We start from the raw sequence: 19,312 nt of genomic DNA, 5'->3' as shown, positions 1-19,312 counted from the left end.
CCATAGCTTCCCTTTGCCCCTCTTGTTCATTTCCTATTCAAGTATGACTTGAAGCTTGCTGCCCGAAAGCTGTTGGCCTATTGTTTGTTTAAAAATCAATCCGATTACTTCAGATTTACTTTCAGCCTCGAAGATGGAATTCCCTGAGCAGCAGAAAATGACTTCCTCTCTCACTGAGCCTTTAGACAAGGGAGAAAAGGAGATGGAGATGCAAAGTAAGCCTGGTGAAGACTTTGAACATGCTGCCTTAGTTCCTCAGCCGGAGACAACTAAAACTCCCCAAGATAAAAAGGATCTCCAGGGCACAGAAGGGGAAATGTCACCTCCCATTCCACTTGGGCACACTTTTGGTACCAACCTGGAAGACATAAAGCAGAATACAGAACCAAGCATAACAGTACCTAGCATTGGCCTCTCTGCAGAGCCTCCAGCTCCGAAAGATCAGAAAGACTGGTTTATTGAAATGCCGATGGAACCGAAGAAAGATGAATGGGGCTTAGCTGCCCCAATATCTCCTGGCCCCCTGACACCGATGAGGGAAAAAGATGTGCTGGAAGATATCCCGAGATGGGAAGGGAAGCAGTTTGATTCTCCCATGCCAAGTCCCTTTCATGGTGGAAGCTTCGCTCTTCCTTTAGATATGATAAAGAATGAAATAGTCACAGAAGCATCACAACCATTGGTTCCTGTCTTCTTCCAACCAGATGACAAAACATCTCTGCAGGGCACCAGTGACCTAGCTACTACCAAGGATAGTTCTAGAGATGATGTGCTACAGAAAGATAAAGCAGACAACGTGGCAGATGTTCCAGTGTCAGAAGCTGCCACCTTGCCCAAAGATACTCATAGTCCAGTTATGGAAGGCTATGTCGGAGAGGGTGTTTCAGGGGAAGAAAAGGGTGCCACAAATCAAGAGAAAAAGGAAACTTCAACCCCCGGCAGACAGGAACCTACGCTCACTGAAAATGAACCACAGGCAAAACTTGAAGAGAAATTAGTGGTTCCCATTGAAGAAGCTGTGGCAAAAGAACATGAACTCCCCAAACTGAGAGAGGATGAAGCAGGTGTACTTCAGACCTCCACTGAGCATTCTTTTTCCAAAGAAGAACAGAAAGGCCAGGAACAGGTAGCAGATGAGCTAAAACAAGACTCCTTCCCTGTAAGTCTGGAACAAGCCCTTTCAGATGCAGCCATGACCTTTGGGACCTTGGAAAAAGTTACACCTGAGTCAGAGGCAGTTCCTGAAATGAGAGAAACCCAGGGACTTTTTGAGGAGAACACAGCTGTCAAAGATAAGTTCGAAGGAGTTGGGTCTGCAACAGTAGCTGAGGTTGGCATGCCGTTTTATGAAGATAAGTCAGGAATGTCCAAGTACTTTGAGACATCTGCATTGAAGGAAGAAGTGACAAAAAGCAAAGAGTTGGGCAGCGATTACTATGAACTGAGTGATGCAAGAGGAAGTGCCCAAGAATCTGCTGATACTGGATCTCCCAAACACCAAGACGGTGAAAAGGAAGTTCAGGCAAAAGAATCCCAGCCCAGTGCTCCAACACAGGAAACAGGCTACAGCACTCTTGCCCGGAGTTACCCATCTGACGAGTTACCTGAAGAACCAAGTTCTCCTCAGGAAAGAATGTTCACTATTGACCCCAAAGTTTATGGGGAGAAAAGGGACCTCCACAGCAAGAACAAGGATGATCTGACACTTAGTCGAAGTTTAGGGCTTGGTGGTAGGTCTGCAATAGAACAAAGAAGCATGTCCATCAACCTGCCTATGTCTTGTCTCGATTCCATTGCCCTTGGGTTTAACTTCGGCCGGGGCCATGATCTTTCCCCTCTGGCTTCTGATATTCTAACTAACACTAGTGGAAGCATGGATGAAGGAGATGACTATCTTCCCCCCACCACACCTGCAGTGGAGAAAGTCCCTTGCTTTCCAATAGAGAGCAAAGAGGAAGAGGAGAAGGCAGAGGAAGCAAAAGTGACCGGAGAGCAAACTATCCAAGTTGAGACACCCTCTGAGTCACCCTTCCCAGCCAAAGAGTATTACAAAAATGGTACCGTCATGGCCCCTGACCTGCCTGAGATGCTCGATCTGGCAGGAACCAGGTCCAGATTAGCTTCTGTGAGTGCAGAAGCTGAGGTTGCCAGGAGAAAATCAGTCCCATCAGAGGCTGTGGTTGCAGAGAGTAGTACTGGCTTGCCACCTGTTGCTGATGAAAGCCAAGCCGCTGTAAAACCAGACAGTCAACTTGAAGACATGGGATACTGTGTGTTCAATAAATACACAGTCCCTCTGCCATCACCAGTTCAAGACAGTGAGAATTTGTCGGGAGAGAGTGGTTCGTTTTATGAAGGAACCGATGACAAAGTCCGCAGAGATTTGGCGACAGACCTTTCACTGATTGAGGTAAAACTTGCAGCTGCTGGAAGAGTCAAAGATGAGTTTCCTGCTGAGAATGAGCCGTCTGCACCCACTCCTGCTGACAAATCAGGACTGAGTAGGGAGCTTGACCATGACAGGAAAGCTAATGACAAACTGGATACGGTCCTCGAAAAGAGTGAAGAGCATGTTGAATCAAAGGAACATGCCAAGGAGACTGAGGAGGGCGGTGAGAAGGTGGATCTCTTCGGATTAGGTGTAACCTGTGAGCAGGCCTCCATCAAAGAACTGACAACAGCTGAAGATACATCACCTGAGAAAGCAGAAAAAGGTCTTAGTTCGGTGCCTGAGGTAGCTGAGGTGGAACCAACCACAAAAGCCGATCAAGGGCTAGATTTTGCTGCAAAGAAAGCTGAGCCAAGTCAGTTAGATATAAAAGTCAGTGACTATGGACAGATGGCTTCAGGGATGAATGTAGACGCTGGAAAGGCCACAGAGCTCAAGTTCGAGATGTCTCCAGAGCTGGCCCTCTCGTCCAAAGAACCTCAAGAAGAGGATTCATTCATGGGTGTTGAGTCTGGCCACATGAAAGAAGGTGCCAAAGTCAATGAAACAGAAGTCAAAGAGAAGGTGGCAAAGCCTGACCTGGTACATCAGGAGGCTGTAGACAAGGAAGAGTCCTATGAATCTAGTGGTGAACATGAGAGCCTCACCATGGAGTCCCTGAAGCCCGATGAGGGCAAAAAGGAAACCTCTCCGGAGTCATCTCTGATTCAAGATGAAGTTGCCCTCAAACTGTCTGTGGAAATCCCTTGCCCGCCCCCTGTTTCAGAGGCTGACTTATCCACTGATGAGAAGGCTGAGGTCCAAATGGAATTCATTCAGCTGCCGAAGGAAGAAAGCACTGAGACTCCGGATATACCCGCCATACCTTCCGATGTCACCCAGCCACAGCCTGAAGCAATTGTGTCTGAACCAGCAGAGGTCCCAAGTGAGGAAGAGATCGAAGCTGGGGGAGAATATGACAAACTGCTCTTCCGCTCAGACACCCTTCAGATTACCGACCTGGTTGTCCCCGGAAGTAGGGAGGAATTTGTGGAGACCTGCCCAGGTGAGCACAAAGGTGTGATTGAGTCTGTGGTGACCATCGAGGATGATTTCATCACTGTAGTGCAAACCACAACCGATGAAGGGGAGTCAGGGTCCCATAGTGTGCGCTTTGCAGCTCTAGCTCAACCTGAGGAAGAAAGGAGACCGCGTCCTCACGATGAAGAGCTTGAAGTAGAGATGGCAGCAGAAGCCCAGGCAGAACCCAAGGATGGATCTCCAGATGCCCCAGCTACACCGGAGAGAGAAGAGGTTGCATTCTCAGAATATAAAACAGAAACCTACGACGATTACAAAGACGAGACCACCATTGATGACTCCATCATGGATGCTGACAGCCTGTGGGTGGACACTCAAGGTGTGCTTCTTTTTTCAGTCTTCTCCCAAATAAAACCCATAGCCTAGTGGGGAGTTGGGTTTTTCACTTTAAACATTAACGAAAAGAGAGTTCTCTATTTACATTACATTGTGATAAGTATATGAAGGCTTTTGTGCATCTGTCACTAATGTTCTCACTGTTCTTGTTGCCATGGTTTGCTTTGATCCGCAGATGATGATAGAAGCATCATGACAGAACAGTTAGACACTATTCCTAAAGAGGAGAAAGCCGAGAAGGAAGCTCGGAGACCATCTCTCGAGAAACATAGAAAAGAAAAACCCTTTAAAACCGGGAGAGGCAGAATTTCCACCCCTGAAAGAAAAGTAGCTAAAAAGGAACCTAGCACGGTCTCCAGAGATGAAGTGAGAAGGAAAAAAGGTTCATTTAACAATCACTTCTTTTAAAATGTGTTTTTTATTAATTTATTATTACTCTACTGAAGCAACTGCCTTACTGGTTACTTATAAAAAAAATTTGTTCATTTTTGTTACAAGTGTTTATTTTCTTTCCTGATGGTATGCTGTTTTGTGTTTTCTTATTCATAGCAGTTTATAAGAAGGCTGAACTTGCTAAAAAAACAGAAGTTCAGGCCCACTCTCCTTCCAGGAAATTCATTTTAAAACCTGCTATCAAATACACTAGACCAACTCATCTCTCCTGTGTTAAGCGGAAAACCACAGGTGACTGTTCAATTCTGCAATGTGGCTGGCAAACATAGATGTGTATTTTTTTTAATCTCATTACTGTAGAAGTTTCTTCATTTTGTTTTACTTCCAAATCTCAGCAATCATGAACAATTTCGCTATTAAGTGTCTTGTTTCATTATTCTTTTTTTCCCCCTCCCTGCAGAAGAGGTCATGACCATCTGTTTCTTTGTCATGCTCAGACATAACAGTGCGTGATTGTATCTTGGCATTGTGCTCTAGTGTCACGTTCTGGGGATCCCTATTTTCATTCTGTGTGTTTGGTTAGACGATGGCGATGAATTTAACCGTGGTATGCATTCGCATTATTTTGCTTATTTATCTCCTCCATGCTTAAATCCATGTATATTTGTCCTATTTTCTCTATTGTTACTGCCAAATCTGTTACTGGTGTTGACTTTACTGAGACAATGTATATTGACTTTCCAAGATTATTTTGCTTTAGATGGAAAAAAAAGAAGAAAGAAAGAAAGGAAAAGATGTGTATCCTATCAGATTTTATTCCTCAAGTCCAACATGAATACCTTTCAACCTCCTGTACTTCATCTTTGGGATTTTCTTAAAGTTATTGATCCGAACTGTCAAATGTTCTTATGTAATTCAACATACAGAATACTAAGTTAAAACTCCCCTCCCTTAGGAGTTAATTAAATTAGAAATAAGCACATTTTCTATTATCTCAGCACTGGGAGAAAAAGTCAGCTGGCTCTCTAGGTAGACTTCCAGTGTGAGTCCAGCCTGGGCTACACTGAGAGATGTTAACATAAGAGAGAGAGAGGAGAGACACTTCTGTTTATCACCTACTTATTTCTGTCCCTCGCAAATGTACACATCTATAAACTAAAAATCTAGTAGAACAAAAGAATGAAACATAGTAGAAATCATCATAAAGGGAGCTTTAGAAATGGTTTTATTATAAACACTCACTGCTCTTATAGAACACCTGAGTTTGGTTGCCAGCCACCATATTTCAGTTCACAACTTTCTATAACTCCATTTCCAGAGGATTCAACCCCATCTTCTAGCCTCTGTGGGCACTGCACACATTTTTCCCCTCCCTGCAGAAGAGGTCATGACCATCTGTTTCTTTGTCATACTCAGACCTGACAGTGCGTGATTGTATCTTGGCATTGTGCTCTAGTGTCACGTTCTTCAAAGTTAGCATCTAGGAATTAACAAGCCGTCTCCACATCTTGTGTCTTGATTAGATGATTCTGTCAAGTTTTTAGAAATTTTATCTGATTCAGACAAATACTTAAAGAAATAGAATCTTTGTATTCTACCTGGAAAGTTAAAAATACTACCCGGATTGTGAAAATTGAGAGGAAATACAAAATAGTTTGTAAATAGTTTGTGTGGCATGCCTGCATGTCAAGGGCACTCACTTCATTTCCCTCATTATGTTTATTCTTTAAAGAAAATTTAAATTGGAGACTAACTAGGGTCTCCCCTTATTTTAGTCAAATACGAGGAGACCCCAGCAAGAAGCCTATACAAAATTTAGAAATTATTGAATTAAAGCAAACTACATTTTGCTTTATTTTGGATATGTCATGGAAGTAGTGGATGACATCATTTTCACTGCTTCCTGGAGAAAAAATAAATAAATAAATATAAGGCTCCAAAAAGTCTTCCTAGCTAGCCCTACATAGAATAGAGCACACAGTAGGTAGCTATTGTCTTGATATAAGAACTCACGTAACATAGAACCCCTTTTTAGAATGTACATGAGGTTTACATTTTTCCTGAAAATGTCTTTAGCTAGGAAAATTAAGGAGAAAGTAAACATACAAACTAGAATATTTTACTTCTGAGGATACTGGTCAAATACTGTTATTTTTCAAAACACTAAGGATTATCTTATATTGTGAGATATTAAAGTCAAATCAGGTAAGTCAACACAAAATGTGCTAGAGATGATGGAATTTAAAATTGAGACCAGAAGCAAACAGCAGCATCAAAAGAAACAGCAGTAACAGATGTGGTAGCAGTGTCATACAGGAAGTGCATGCGTAGAACACATTTCGTATTTACTGGACTTGAAGTTTCTCACCCTCTGTCCCTGAGAAGTTGTTTTTCTTCCCTTCTTGTGGTGCATTTTCACATTAGGCAAGTATGTCAGTCATACTGCCAAGTGAAGAGGCACACAGGCAAAGGGGTTCGCTTATCATGACAGCCTGGGAGATAAAATGCAGAAGGACCTCAATGTAAGCCAATGGGTTGCTTCTAGAACAGGACGGTTGGACATTTCTGTATCATACCAATCCAGAGAACCAATCAGCTTCCTTTCCTTTACACTAAGCGACATTTGCCTCAATGTCTGTGCCTCTCGACCTAAAGATTCTTTGTGTAGACAGTAGATACTCCAAAGTACCTTGATGTCTCATAGATAATGAGTGTGTGTGCTGTTCTCCCTTGTACTTTGGTAGACTCCAGTTTAAGTTAATTCATGCACACTGTAGTTGGAGAGACATTATGCATTACTATTACCCAATTTTCTTTGATTACTGAATTTGAGCCTCAAAAGTGAGAAATTGTACTTTGGCTTAGTCTCATGACATACTAGAACCCCTCAGGTACTGAAAAACATGTCTATGTGAGTTTTAGCCACTTAATTGTTTGTTTCTTTTCAACAGCAGCTGGTGGTGAATCAGCTCAGGCTCCCAGTGCACTTAAACAGGCGAAGGACAAAGTCACTGTGAGTAAACCAAGTCTGTTCTTGTCCTTTACTCTACCTTCAGGGGTCATTCAGTGTCTTACAAAATTTAGGTATCATGTAGACAATTGTACTTATTTCTAAATGTCCATGTTATACGGCTGGCTCACCCAGCATGATCTCTGCAGCACACACACAAAAAATTGCCATAATCTAGAATGATAAATCATGGTAGTTGGTGAGGACACAGTTGTGCTTGCTCTCTGTTACCAAGATAAAACACAGAAAAATGCACAATGAGTTACTGGGCAACAATAGGGAAGAACAACCCACTTACATTCTGTAAAACCAACTTTAGCCTTGATCATTAACATAGTATTTTTACATTCTGAAATTTTAGGAACTATATACATGAGCAGGAAATAAAATTAAGTGTAATTCATTTCACTGAAGATGGCTACAGTTACCATTTTGATTTTTAAGAAGTTTTTATTTTTCCCTACTTTTATAGGTTTAGTAATCAAAATTAAAACACCGTGTATTGATTTTTAATTAAATGAAAGCATTCTTTATAACCATCTTAATGGCAACATGACATTGCATTCTATTAACGTAATCAGTTTCCTGTTATCTTGCTTTCAAGCCACTTCCTGTTGACATTTTGATTATATTACTATTGAGGTCTTTTGAGCCAGTGCATTTCCTTAGGAAAGTCTTCTCTTACTGAAATTATTTGTTACAGAAAATATTGTATTTTAAAGTTAGTGCTCCGTATTATCAAAATCACATTGTTGTTTATTTGCTCAATTATGGTAATAGAGTGTCATTTAGATGTGACTCTACTGATTAGCTATTTTATATGTATATCAATCCCACCTATCTTTTCCTTCTTAAATTACTTTTATGTCATCAACTGTGTTTTTAAAAGACAGAAACCGACATGAAGCATTTTGTCCTTTTTATGACTGGAAGAAAAGAAACTAAAGGTATACTAATGAAATCCTAAATTTATAATGAGCAGCTTGAATGATTTCAATATGTAGATTATGAGGTAATTTTGGGGTCCCCACAATCATATATGATATTTAAATCACAGTTTTTAGCTTATCAAACATGGTGATACTTTACACTTCCACATTGTTATTAATACTTTTATTTCAAATACTGGCAAAATTTTTAATAACCATCTCAAACTGAGGGACTTTATTTGACAATGGGAGAAATTCAATGTTTATATGAGCACTTATACATTAGACACATGCCTTAATAAATGGTAGGTAATATAACTCATTGCTTAGTAACTATGGCGCTATACTTTGAGTGCAATGTGTTAATGATATTTGTATCTCTATTGTCTATTTCTGATTTTATTTAAAACCCTAGTATGTTATCATGTCTGAATCCTAGGCATTTTTAGTATGTGATCATTTATTCCTATATCTTAATTTTCTAAATTTCCTGTATAAATAATTGAGTTGGGAAAATAATTAAGCAGAGTAATTTTATAAAACAGTATACTATCTAGATACAGTAGTCATTTAATATTCATTAAATAGGATTAATTATTAGTTGATACTATATTATTTTTAAAATGTAGAAAATTTCAGTCACAGATATAGAAAATAAGTCAGAGAATTTCCCACTTAGGAAAAGTTTCAAATGAACATTATTTGGAAAAAATTCAGGAAATTTTGACATCTCTTCATGTCCAAGAAACTCATGGGATTGGCTTTTAATACTTAACTTTGAACAGATGCTATGTACATTATTGCCATAAAGCTAATGTTTGCCCTTCCAAATGTCATGTATTTCATGTGTCTAAAGAAAGATTTACTCTATTGTTTCTGTTTTTGATTTATCATTTTCCCCTCCTAATGTACTTCTTTACACTTTCCTAAATGCTCATATTACCTCTTATTGGATTTACTGCTAATAACTCAGTCTAACTCAGAGTTTTCAGCTGCTCTTCATTTGTAAGATCACCAACCCCTTCCTTTATTTTGTTTAGATTTTGGGTGGTTGTATGCTTACTACCAGTGCTTGTCTCATTATTAATTAGAAGCAATGTTGTCACTTCATTTTTCTTTCCTGAATACATTTTTTAAAGTCACTCTTTTCTGGCAAGATCAATCAAGAAATAATGACTTGTGCTAACCCAATTACACTTCCCACTCAAGGTGCTGGTACCACGGAGGAAGGGGAGAAATGTGCATCTGTGTAAGCTTATGTCTCCACAGAAGTGTCTGCAGAGTTAAAGCTTCAGATGAAAATCTCAGTTTCATCTTCTATTTTTATAACAGCCAAGTCAAAGTAATTATTTGAAGTAATCTCTTGTGCTTGGTCACTCCTATCTTCCAGGGGACATGTGGCCTTCAGCATAGCCTCCATCAGAACCACTAATCCAACCCACTTTGCCTTGCATGCAGTCTCCCTAGGATTTATCCTTATCTGTACATTAACTCCTGTGGGTTTTTAATTGGTAATCTCCTTAATGCCAATTGCCTTTGTCAGATTCATAACATATTACACGGCTGTGGTTTATCCACAGAAGTCATTTAAGTGAATAAAACAGCTTGGCCAGTTTGCGTTTTCTCCTAAGGCGATCTCATATTATAATTCTTGAATTTTTTTCTGGTTAATACAGAAATACAAAACTGAATTTCCTTAATCTTTAAGTCCCATAACTGGGCCTCAATTATGTGTTTCTCCAAGATTCTTAAGACATGATAAAGTTATGGGTGATATTACCATCATAAAGGCTACACTTATTAGAGGAGCAATTTCTGCAGGTGCCCATGACACTTTCTAACTACAGCATAACTGGAGAACCTGCAGATTGTGTGGGGTCCTCAAACATAAAATCCATAAAAAGGTCAATAAATGGTGCAGAAAGGAATAAATCCGAGAGGACATTATACACCATGACTCAGAAAAATCTATGAAAGGACAGATGTAAAATCCAGAAGTCTTTCACAGTCTTAACAGTAGACCATATTCATAACAAATACAACTGAAAAACAAAGTTTTGATGGACAGCCTCCATGTCAGAAAAGAAACACAAAAGTTTCCTACTTCTAGATCCTATTCATTATTTATTTCCTATTTATTTATTGTATGAAACATCAACTAAAGCCAACACAATAAAATGCACTTCATTGGGATGTGTTTCATATACAACATATTGGATAGATAATATATAGTCTAATAACAGCAAGCCATATTCAGTGTGACACTTAGACTCCCATCAGACACATCAGCATTCATTACTGTCTCTGACACAGACAAATCTGGGATTTAAAAAAATTGCATTACATTATGCAATTTCCTCAGCCTTAAAGCATGCATAATATTTTACAGTGAGAGTGACATTATAACTTTATATGGTATGCTTGAGTTCCTGTCACATACCTAGAGGACAGGTGACTGTGCTCACAGGAGAATGTTATACTGAAAAACCCTCCTTCCAGTCCATTCTGACAAAAAAAGTTGTGCTAATAAGCTTTTGGCCTAATTAGCAATTTATAAAGATAACTTTTATAAGTTCATTCCATCTGCATTCTTGCCTAAAAACTGAAGTTCATGACTCATTTACAATTGTGTCACATCAGGATTATAAACTCTGGTAGAACAACTTGGTAAATATGAACTCTAAGGACATAGTAAGTTTTATTAATATGTGAAAGTTGGTGGTTTTTAATAAAAGAATTTATCTACCAGGAAAAAAACAAGGCAGTGTAATCACCTTGCATAATTAAAATGAACCTAACATCTTTGTTCTCCCTAATCAGGATGGAGTAACCAAGAGTCCAGAAAAGCGTTCTTCCCTCCCAAGACCGTCCTCCATCCTCCCTCCTCGCAGGGGCGTATCAGGAGACAGGGAGGAGAACTCGTTCTCTCTGAACAGCTCCATCTCTTCCGCACGACGGACCACCAGTAGGTTATCCTAGTCAGCTTCCCTTTAATCGTTGTCTAATCCATTCATTTAAAGAGATGTTCATTTAATTTTGTAGCATTTAGGTAAAATGTGTATTTAAAAAGATACGGTCTGCATAGATAAGAATTAGAAAAATCTAAATTGTAGATTGTTCCAGAAAATACTTTGAGACAAAACAAGTGATGGGAGAAATGGCAATAGTCTCCCTAGCCCTGGTGTAAAACTGGGTACAGTGCTGGGCATCTGTAAGCCCGGCCATGAGTTGGGCAGGAGGGTCCCTGAGCCATGAAGCTCAACCAATCTGTGAGATCCAAGTTCAGCAAGAGACCCTGATTCAAAATGTAACGTGGTGAACAATAAAGACAGCTGATGCCGACCTCAGACTTCTGCACCCACAGCATATTCACAAGCACACATGCAAAGAAAAAAAGAAAATTCTGCTCAATTTCTTAGGAATTTTTATGTCAAATGACCTTTAACATGATACTTTCTGTATGATATCTTCAATTCCTTTTCGTTTCTGGCCCATAATCAATTATAGCAATCTGTGTGGTCTGTATAATGTTCCAGTCATTACACTGTAGTTTACATTGTTGCTATCTAGTAAATCCTGTATCAGCTTGTTACCCCATTTTTCTATTCAATGAAAATAGCTACTGATTTTAGCACAGATTTGATACGAAGCTGTTAACACTTGAGTTAACTATTCTGAGAGTTATTTGCTAGCAGCCTCAATTCAATGACAAGCAACTAACCTAACAGAGAGGATAACCTATCAGATGCCGCGCAGCTAATACCTGGATGGATTGAGTCTTCAGCCCACTGAAAAACTTCACAATGTGTTTTAAAACCTTAACATTGATTTGGAGGAAACAATAATAGAGAAATGCTCTATCAAACTGTATGGAGACCCACATCTCTGTAATTTAAGAACTAGTGTATAATGATGGAAACTGCCACTACTGTCACATTGTAGCTGATTTTAGCTCAACATTTGCTTTCAAAAATTTTATTAATAATTGCCCTATGCAGACTTAACTATCATACATGATACTTAGTAGTTTTGTCTACAGTGAAAATGTTATAGCACCATTTAATTTTATGAAATATTAGCATCCTTTGAAGTCTATGCTAAAAACACTTTGAAAACCTTAAAACTCTTACCAATACAAAAGTAAACTGTTGTGGTAAAAAGTAGCAGGAAGAACATTTAAGAGCTGATAATCTCTAGGGGAGTGTATTTAATTCCAAATATTTAAGGTTGGAATTGGACATAAACAAGAACCCAGCAGAGGGCAAGAAAAAACAAAAGCATCAAGTGTTCCCCAGAGGAACATCTTAAATTAATGCCTGTATGTGTTGCTATGGAAGCAAAATGGCATTTCTACATAAATTCGTTTCTTTGAGCCACCCTGCTCTTTGCTTTAAGAGGCGTTTCTATATAAACTGCTTTTAAAAATGCCCTGAGCCAGCGCTGTTGTGACTTTCTACCTTTACTTTGCTTACAAGTCTATGGCTCTGTGTCGCTTGATGGTGTCACTTTGTTCACAAGTCTACTGAACGATGTCTCTTGATAGTGATTATAACCGACATATTGACATCTACAATTATTAGCCCTATTTTAGCTCTGTACAGCAATAGCAAAACATACATAGGCAATTAAAAAGGCAAGCAGTTCACCCTCTGTTTGCCTGACATCTCCTTGACTATACACAGGAATGCCCTGGCATTTATGTAACCTCTAAAAAGACTTGAAGGGAACAATTCTCATGAAGGAATCTCATGAACTCAGAGAGAAAGGAACATGTGTAATGCTGGATTCAGTTGAGATAGGGATGTTGGTATAATAAAACCCTCTTATTAAATGTGTTAGTTTGGAACTATCTGTGCTCTCAATAAAAACTGAGAGATGAACACTGAAACCCACACAGGATAAAACTATGAGAAATAAATACACAGTTGTGTCATGCATACATCTGAGTCTCAGAATGCATGTGCTTAAAGAGAACAATCCATGTGCCATTCAGGATTCTTCCCACAAGCAGGTATCCACGTACCTCAATAAATGTATTCTATTTCTAGCTACAAGTCATCCATGTGCCTCAATCACTATACAAACAGAAGAATAGTTTCCAAGGATTCCCAGTAAGAAGTATGAGACTAAATAGGAAAAAGTAGAAGTTTTAAATTTCTGTATTAACATACATCCCAAAATATCACTGGCTCAAGGATCTCACCTCCTTGAGCATTGCTGTGGTCTTTCATAGAGTTCTGAAAGCATTTGAACTAAGTAATTTGTGAGGGAAGAAGGGTGCCTTGAAGAGAACTTTCTAACGCTGTGGTGTGGTTTTCTTTTCTCTTTTCCGTGTGTGTGTGCGTGTGTGTGTGTGTGTGTGTGTGTGTGTGTGTGTGTGTGTGTGTTAACATAGGGTCAGAGCCAATTCGCAGAGCAGGAAAGAGTGGCACCTCAACCCCTACCACCCCTGGGTCCACTGCAATCACGCCTGGCACTCCCCCAAGCTACTCTTCACGTACCCCAGGCACTCCTGGAACCCCCAGCTATCCCAGGACCCCTCATACACCAGGAACCCCCAAATCCGCCATCTTGGTGCCCAGTGAGAAGAAAGTTGCCATCATTCGCACTCCTCCAAAGTCTCCAGCTACTCCCAAGCAGCTTCGGCTTATTAACCAACCACTGCCAGACCTGAAGAATGTCAAATCCAAAATCGGATCAACTGAGAACATCAAATACCAGCCTAAGGGGGGTCAGGTAAGAGCTCCATGATATCACATACTTGATGTCAAAAATCTGATCCCATGCATTGTTTAGTGGCTTTTTTGCACACAGGAGATGGGAATGTTACAAGGTCACCAGTCACCATTCATTGCTGAGTCCTCATTTCATCCAGGAAATCAAGCTTAGGAAATACGTTAAAAAATCAGTCAAAACGTCATTTCCTTCTGATCATTAGTGGATACTAGTTGGCTTAACCATTTACAAGAGTCCTTTAGCTGATTTCTTAACAGGTCTCCGAAGCTTTGTAGGTTTGGGTATATTAAAGCTAACTTGTGATAAAGATTTGAGTTGTCTCTTTCCGATTCAGACCATGACTATTAACTGCAGTGATTGCAATTTTAACTCCTTCCTTTATGACCAGTTATGCCTTGTGATATGTTTTACCATTTCCTAATGTATATCCCAGAATCACAATGTGATTCGCCAAATTATTGCCTGCCTGTTATTGCCAAGGTACTGAAAAGGGTGAATATTTCAGTTGATGCTAAACAGCCAACTCTATACAATTCTAGTGAACAGAACTGTATCCATGGAAGTTCTACTTAAGAACTATACTGTTGTGAAAAAAAAATCTCTCTTTCCTCCTGGCAGCTGGTCTGGAACACTCATTTGCTTTCTAAGCAGAGAACTCTGTGCTCTATTCTGACCCGGATCTTGCTTGAACAAAGCCTGGAAGAAAATGATACAAATGCTGTTTAATGTGTCTCAGAATATTACTATACTGTTGGATGGTTCAACTTCAAATGAACTTTTTAATTATTCTTGAAATACAGGGCAAAAAGAAATGTCTACCTTTGTCTGTGAACAAAATCGTAATGCTCCATTAGATCCCAGATTTCTCTGAATCTTAGTCCTTTTTCCCTTATCCCTCCACTTGTCTCCTATAACTTCTGCCTCTGATTTCTTATATCCTTCCTTCTTGCCAAGAAAAGCCTATCTATGCTGAAGTGTGATGTCTTCAAGCATTCCTGCCCACCATCGGTACCAAAATCCCTTGCTGCTCCGTCCTGAGCATCAATGTTCATTCGTTTTCACCTTATGAGTCTGTCCTAGGAAAGCCCAAGGGCTTAAGAAAACTCAACTGATGAGCCAGGGAGGGGAGGACAATGGGCCCCTTCAAGAACAGCTGTAATAGTGCAGTCACAGACAGAGATACTTCACAGGAAGATGCTGTAAAAATATGAGGAGTAAGAAACTCTCAAAGCCAAAACTGTAACCCAAATTCTAACAAATTTGATCTGCAATAAAAACGCAAAGAACAAAAATCATCCCCTTTTGGGTCATTTAGAAATAGCCAGGTGTTACATTTTAAATAGTTCTACGTAGATCGTTTAGAAGAGTAACTTGAATAAAATCAGGTTAAACTTCAATGGAAAGCTCTTCACCATAGCTTTTGATAAGAACTGTCTAAGATTGGAGGACCCTGCTTTCAGACAAGGTTTTGCTACAAAGCACACTGGCCTTTAACTCCATGCTCCTGCCTCAGCTGCCTAAGTGCTGAGATTACAGGCAAGCAACACTGGACAGGTTCCCTGTTATGAAAACCCCCCTGTCTGCAGATTCTTCTTCACTAAAAGTGACTTTCTTTGTTTCCCAAAGAATGTCAACTTCAAAACTATCATCCCTTAGATTCATCAAAAAAATTGTAATTTCTATGATGTCGTATAGAAACTAACAGAAATTTCAATAAATATTAAAAGGTATTGATGTTATTTATAGAATATGATATGAATATATGATATAATATGAATTTTATAATATATTACATTCTTTGAAGTTTCTTAAAAGTTATCCAACCTTTTCTCCTTTAATTTTAGACATAGATTTGCAAGACAATTTAGATCAGTACAAAAATAGGAGGACATCCATTTTCTTCTCTTTTTGTTTGTTTATCTTCCCAGGTCACACCAAGTTGACCTCCACTAAAGTTGGTAATTCATGAAGTTGGTATATTCTTTGATCAGAAATAAAGCGTCCCCAGAGATTATGCTTACAGACAATAAAGGCTTATTAACCAAAACTTATATCATGAACAAAAATAGCTTCAAAGTCATGGTGGTATTTGCTAAACATCTTCTTTCACTGGTAAGGGAGTTAAACTGACTAAAAACCACCCTTTCTCAGCGCAACTCATAAAGAAATCAGACAACTCAGAAAGAAAGCTACAACTGAGAAACCATGCCATGACTTTTGTTTCAGAAGCAGGAGGTATTTCTTCACCAAGATGAGAGGCAGAGAGAAAATATCCCACCCCAACTTTTAGTGAATGCTATACATTAATTAAATTTACAAAGGTAAAATGATACTTGCAATTGAGCTATATTTACAGAAAATATCTATGTCTCAACACTGTAGCATTTTCCTGCTAATACCCCACCACCATCATAGTGAGTGCATCTTCTCAAATACTGGAAGTGAAGAAAGCTTTTGTGTGTAGATAATTATTAGAGGGTTTGATTCGAGCATTTTACAATTCCTGCTTTATCAATGGTAACTATTTTATGTTAGTGTGATGTGTTAAGCACCTTTATTATCTGGTTGCATTGAAAAAAATCGAAACCACTAACATGCTGCTTTCAACTAAAAGTTTATTATCTTAGTATTTTTGAGTGGGCAGCAGCCAGCCCAGAACCATCAAAGAAGACAGAACAATCCTGTACTCTGTGTAGAAACTAGGTTTTATAATAGAGGTGTGAAGAAATTTGGCAACTTGGTTATTTGTCTCCAATTGTAACAGGTGTTGCTTTCTGTATGTGTAGCTTTTATACTGGTTTCTTATCTCTTATGTTAAAGTCTTGTTTCTGTCACTAGAGAAGCTCAACACAGTTAAGTAAGGCAAACCAGTGACTGATGGGATAGATGAGTTAGCAGAAAATTTGATGAACTTTGCATAAAATAATGTAGTTAATCCTGTCAGCCCAAACATGGGCTCATTCTACTGAGGGGAAAAAACACAATCATGGATTTCCTGGAGAGAGCAAACTTGGCTCATTTAACTCAAGGTATAACTACATCTTACTAAATATTTTAAATTGCAATTCTCTGTGACAAAGTCCTCAATTTCAATATAATACATCTTTAATTAATATTCTTTTAAAAAGTAGACGAATCAAACATATAGCTTAAGAAAATGTAGGCAACTTCTGTTTTACCTTTTCTGTGAAACAAAGGAAGAGTCTTATATGTGTAACCATTTCCACGGATTCGATAGGATAGATGGGGATGGATTATGTCACTTGGGAGCCAAAGAATACTGAGTGTTGCAGCTTTGGTGGAAATGTATTCTGGCACTCAGGAGTCATAGAATACTGAGTGTCACAGCTCAGATGGAAAGGTATTCTAGCAATCAGGAGCCAAGGAATGCCATGGGTCACAGTAGGGCACAGCTTACAGCCCTGCTTCAGGGAGAGGCTTCCCCAGTGCATCTCTGCTTCAGCAGGAGAAGGTTTCCCCAGCGAAGTTGTTACAGTTCGGCTCCAGTCCCCCAGAGAGTGGAGTATAACAACTTCGATTATCCAGGGGAAGGTTTCCCTGGGTGAAAAATATTACAGCCCTGCTCCTCTCTCCTCTGGGTCATCTCTGCTCCTACAAAAGAAGGCCTCACCCAAACCTCATTCAAGAGAGTTATTGGGAGGGAAGAATCCAGGAGAGTGGGTGCCCTCTGCCAGGGTGGCAGAGGACAGCCTGGCAGCCTGAACAGCCACAAGGTGAACAGACAAAGGGTTTATATAGGGATTCTTAAGGGGCGGAGTTTTCCAGGATGGGGATTGTTCAGATTTCAATCCCTGGGTTTAGGATAACTACAACTTCTGCTCAGGGAGTGGTTAGTTTTCCACACAGGGTTAGGGTCAGATTTGGCTCTGGTTTCAGGGTCAAAGTGTGTTTCTTTCTCTGGTCCTTTTTAGTCTTTTGGCTCTAGTTTTAGGGTCAGGGTGTATTTCTTTCACTGGCTTTCATTAGCTCTGATTCCAGGGACAAAGTATGTTTCTTTTTTTTTTTTTTTTTTTTTTTTTTTGGTTTTTACGAGACAGGGTTTCTCTGTATTGTTTTGGAGGCTATCGGTCCAGCCCGGCCTCGAACTCACAGAGATCCGCCTGCCTCTGCCTCCCGAGTGCTGGGATTAAAGGCGTGCACCACCACCGCCCGGCCAAAGTATGTTTCTTTCAGGGTCAGGGTACATTTCTTTGGTTCTGGTTGGTAGGGTCAAAGTGTGTTTCTTTGGCTCTGCTCAAGGTGTGTTTCTTTGGTTGGACCCTTTTCACTACAATATGTACTGAGGCATTTCTTACTCTTCGTCATCAACTGTATCAAGATCATTTTAAAAGCACAGGCTCTTTGTTTGACAACAAAAACAACCCCAGTTCTGTGCCCCTATAGTAGCTGTGAATTATGAATGGGATCAATCAGCGGAACCTGATTTTGAGACTGTTCATTATCAAATGGCTACAGAAAGCAAGGCGTGGCTATGCCTGTGAATTTGATTGATCACCTTGTGAAGTCTCAGTTATCGCTTCAGTCTGTCTTTCTCAGCGTAGCTGGGTCAAAGATAGTAGGATCTCCAAGAAAGACTAAGGCAAAGAGAATAAATAAGACTTTTTTTTCTCGCTCACATATGAAGAATCAAGCAATGAGCTTGCCAACTGGTCTGTGACAGAAGTGTGAGAGATCAAAGCATGGCCCCTAAATCTTGAGAGACTGCACAGGTTTTATACTGACTTCTATTGTCTTCCTCTACTGCCTTACTTTCATTTAATTATTTAAGGCTATGGTAAATGATGAATAGTTGAATAATAAGATAACTCAGAGTTGTAAATAATGTCAGTCACCCTAGTCTGAAGGTGGGAGCTCTTCACAGAAGCTCATTACACTATGCTGTAAAGCCTCATTTACTGATTGCTTTCACCTCTTTCTGTTACCAAAGCCATTGCTATTCCAAAACTAAAGGTCCTTAGACCAGTGGGCCTGTCTTTATTCAAAAGAGATTGAAAAACTGTAATCCAAGGGTCTTTTGTAGGGTAACCGGATTTCTAGAGCTATATTTGTAAATATTAATTATTCAAACCTCTGAGAAAATTACTGCGTTGGGTTCACAAAACTGAAATCTGGGCTGCCCCATTTTGTTTGCTGTTCATTCAGCCAAGCAAGGACATGAACAGCCTAGACCTCAGGAAACAGCGGGTAGCTGGGCAGATTGTTTAGAAGTTAATTCACTTCAGTGATCTGGCCTTCTGTTCCTTAGAATTTTCTAAAAATTTAAATGAAGGGAAAACATCAAATGAAGAAATTACCATGTATGACTTTGAAGAGACTTATTACTGATTTTCTAGAATTACAAGACAGCTGAGCTTACAG

At 39.5% G+C, this 19,312-nt stretch overlaps 1 protein-coding gene across 36 annotated transcripts in view; it reads left to right on the top strand.

The window, feature by feature from the left end:
- Positions 1 to 19,312, top strand: part of Map2 (microtubule associated protein 2) — a 264,907-nt gene that overhangs the window by 231,120 nt on the left and 14,475 nt on the right. For 15 of the 36 annotated variants that reach the window (XM_040753408.1, XM_040753406.1, XM_040753414.1 and 12 more), the window contains 6 exons: positions 114 to 3,848; positions 4,041 to 4,247; positions 4,415 to 4,549; positions 7,210 to 7,271; positions 11,018 to 11,162; positions 13,593 to 13,933. In XM_040753408.1, the coding sequence (XP_040609342.1) occupies positions 114 to 3,848; positions 4,041 to 4,247; positions 4,415 to 4,549; positions 7,210 to 7,271; positions 11,018 to 11,162; positions 13,593 to 13,933 (4,625 nt within the window). The remainder of the gene's footprint in view (positions 1 to 113; positions 3,849 to 4,040; positions 4,248 to 4,414; positions 4,550 to 7,209; positions 7,272 to 11,017; positions 11,163 to 13,592; positions 13,934 to 19,312) is intronic. The other 21 variants (XM_040753415.1, XM_040753424.1, XM_040753423.1 and 18 more) reach the window with 7 other exon arrangements.

This window comes from Mesocricetus auratus, unplaced genomic scaffold (assembly GCF_017639785.1).
Source record: "Mesocricetus auratus isolate SY011 unplaced genomic scaffold, BCM_Maur_2.0 Super-Scaffold_100010, whole genome shotgun sequence".
Lineage (NCBI taxonomy): Eukaryota > Metazoa > Chordata > Mammalia > Rodentia > Cricetidae > Mesocricetus > Mesocricetus auratus.
The sequence above is the reverse complement of the archived record's forward strand: the minus strand, read 5'-3'. Positions and strand labels throughout refer to the sequence as shown.